The sequence below is a fragment of the Crocodylus porosus genome, unplaced genomic scaffold (assembly GCF_001723895.1).
Source record: "Crocodylus porosus isolate Cpor-Errol unplaced genomic scaffold, CroPor_comp1, whole genome shotgun sequence".
Taxonomy (NCBI): domain Eukaryota; kingdom Metazoa; phylum Chordata; order Crocodylia; family Crocodylidae; genus Crocodylus; species Crocodylus porosus.
In genome coordinates, this window is record NW_017728944.1 from 2,400,223 (window position 1) to 2,402,431 (window position 2,209).

The window sequence follows — 2,209 nt, forward strand, 5'->3', positions numbered from 1 at the left end:
GGACTAGATGATCTTCCTAGGTCCCTTCCGACTCTAGCTACTATGAAACTATGAAACTTTGTCCACGCAGGTGTTAAATGTCCTGAAGCCAGAGCGCTTCCTCCCTGAGTGATGACACCATGGCCCCAACAACACATGACCCTGCCATGCTGTGCCCTGGCCCCCAGCCTGCTCACCGTTCATTGTAAAACTGAAGTGTGTTCTCGCTGTACAGGGGTGTAGCAAGCTGTCGGATCATCTGCAGTGACTTCTCCCTCTCATCCAAGCCCAGCATCCGGACATGGGCCACCAGCCAGGCCACTGCACACACAGCCATGCTGCACACCTTTCCCTTGATGTTATCAGTGATCTTCTAAGAGCAGGACACATGGAGATTCAGCACCGGACACGAGTACAGTGCCATCCCCATCTCATTTCAGACAACCCATGTCCCTTCATGCTGCTGAGGGGTCCTGCCATTATGGAGCCACAACCACCCCTAGTGTGGCTCAATGTAGCTCCACTGAAATGGATGAGAGTCAGTCTGGCCCTCAAGGTCTGATCCAAACCAAACTGACATCCATGAAGAGATATCTATTGGCATCACTGGCTTTATGCCAGCCTCTGGGGCCAATTGCTGGGAGGAAGCAGTCATACTGAGCACTGTTACAGTGCCCTACCTCCACAAGCCTCAGAGCACTTTGAAGGCGGGGGTCATTATCCAGGCTCTATAGATGACGAACCTGAGGAATGAAGATAGGCAGCAGCTACCCAAGGTCTCAAGACAAATCATAGAGGCAAATCACAAAGAAGGGCTTCCAGGCGTCTTAACTTGACCCTTTCTAGGCGTCTCCCAAAGGCATGGATGTTGGTTAGTTGCCATTGCAAGCCTCAAAGGACTCCTTACGCTCAGGCAACTTTCACAAGGAAAGGCTGGAGGTGACTGAGTGAAATGTAAAAGCTACCTCTAAACACGAGATGCTTGAGGAGATTTTATAAAACCGCAGAGCTGGTAACCAACCAGACAGGATGACAGAGACCATCTAGACTCTGTCCTAACAAGGAGAGCTCACATCCACTTCCTACCTGGCTAGCACTAGAGAGAGAAGCTCCTGTGGAAAAGATTGGTACAAGCTGTGCCTCCAGTGAGCTATTAACACTCCTGACATGAGTGCTGTATTCTAGGTTATTTTTGCCTTGATAAGAGATGCTGGATTAACAACTCTTGAAGCAGACTTGCTTGTCTAACAGACAGGCAACCTGTGACCCTCACATGTGCACCACCATGCTCCCACCCTAACCTGGAGGTAGCAATAAGGAGGGAATTTGGCTCCTGGGGCTGATTTGGGTCCCAGTCTCTCTACTGAGGCTGCCATGGAGGGTAAGAGATCAGAGATACAAATGCCTCTAATCTACTCCAGCTAGGGAAGAGGTCTGTTGAACACACAAGGGAAAGTGTCAGAGCAACACTTACCTGAATTGACTCAAAAGTGAGGACTCCATTCTCCCAGGCATTGAGGATCTCCAGGATGGCAGCCGAGATGCTCAGACAGGCCTCGTGCCATTTCATCTGCCTGCCCAGGAGAGAAAGAGAAAGAAACTTAGGTTAATGTCAAAGTCAAGACGTAATACTGGCTCAAAACAATCCTTCTATCCAAGTCCTTGGGCCCACATCATTCAATCTCTTTATTAGCGACTTGGACAAGGGGGCAAAAAGCACCCTGTTCAAATTCACTGACACCAAGAGCTGGGGCAAGGTGCGCACGCCAGAAGGGAGGGACAGGATACAGCTGGACCTAGACAGGTTATAGGGGTGGACGAATAAGAATAGGATGGAATTCAATACTGACAAGTGCAGGGTACTGCACTTGGATAGGAAGAACCAGCAGCATACCTACAGGCTGAGGAACTCCCTTCTCGAAAGCACAGTGGCAGAAAGAGATCTTGGAGTTATCATCGATTCCAAAATGAACATGGGCCACCAATGTGAGGATGTGGTAAGGCCAACCACACCTTGTCATGCATCTGCAGATGCATCATGAGCAGGGCCAAGGAGGTGATCCTCCCCCTCTATGCGACACTGGTCAGGCTACAGTTGGAGTAGTGCATCCAGTTCTGGGCACCACAATTTAGGAAAGATGTGGCCAGCATCAAGAAGGTCCAGAGGAGGGCCACTCACATGGTCAGGGGACAGCAGGGCAGGCCCTATGAGGAGAGGCTACGGGACCTG

At 50.4% G+C, this 2,209-nt stretch overlaps 1 protein-coding gene across 5 annotated transcripts in view; it reads right to left on the reverse strand.

Annotated features, from left to right (window-relative positions):
* Positions 1 to 2,209, reverse strand: part of MED24 (mediator complex subunit 24) — a 39,154-nt gene that overhangs the window by 9,737 nt on the left and 27,208 nt on the right. For 4 of the 5 annotated variants that reach the window (XM_019550331.1, XM_019550333.1, XM_019550329.1 and 1 more), the window contains exons 18-19: positions 1,454 to 1,553; positions 177 to 352 (exon numbers count right to left, since the gene is read on the reverse strand). In XM_019550331.1, coding sequence (XP_019405876.1) covers positions 177 to 352; positions 1,454 to 1,553 — 276 coding nt within the window. The remainder of the gene's footprint in view (positions 1 to 176; positions 353 to 1,453; positions 1,554 to 2,209) is intronic. The other variant, XM_019550332.1, reaches the window with a different exon arrangement.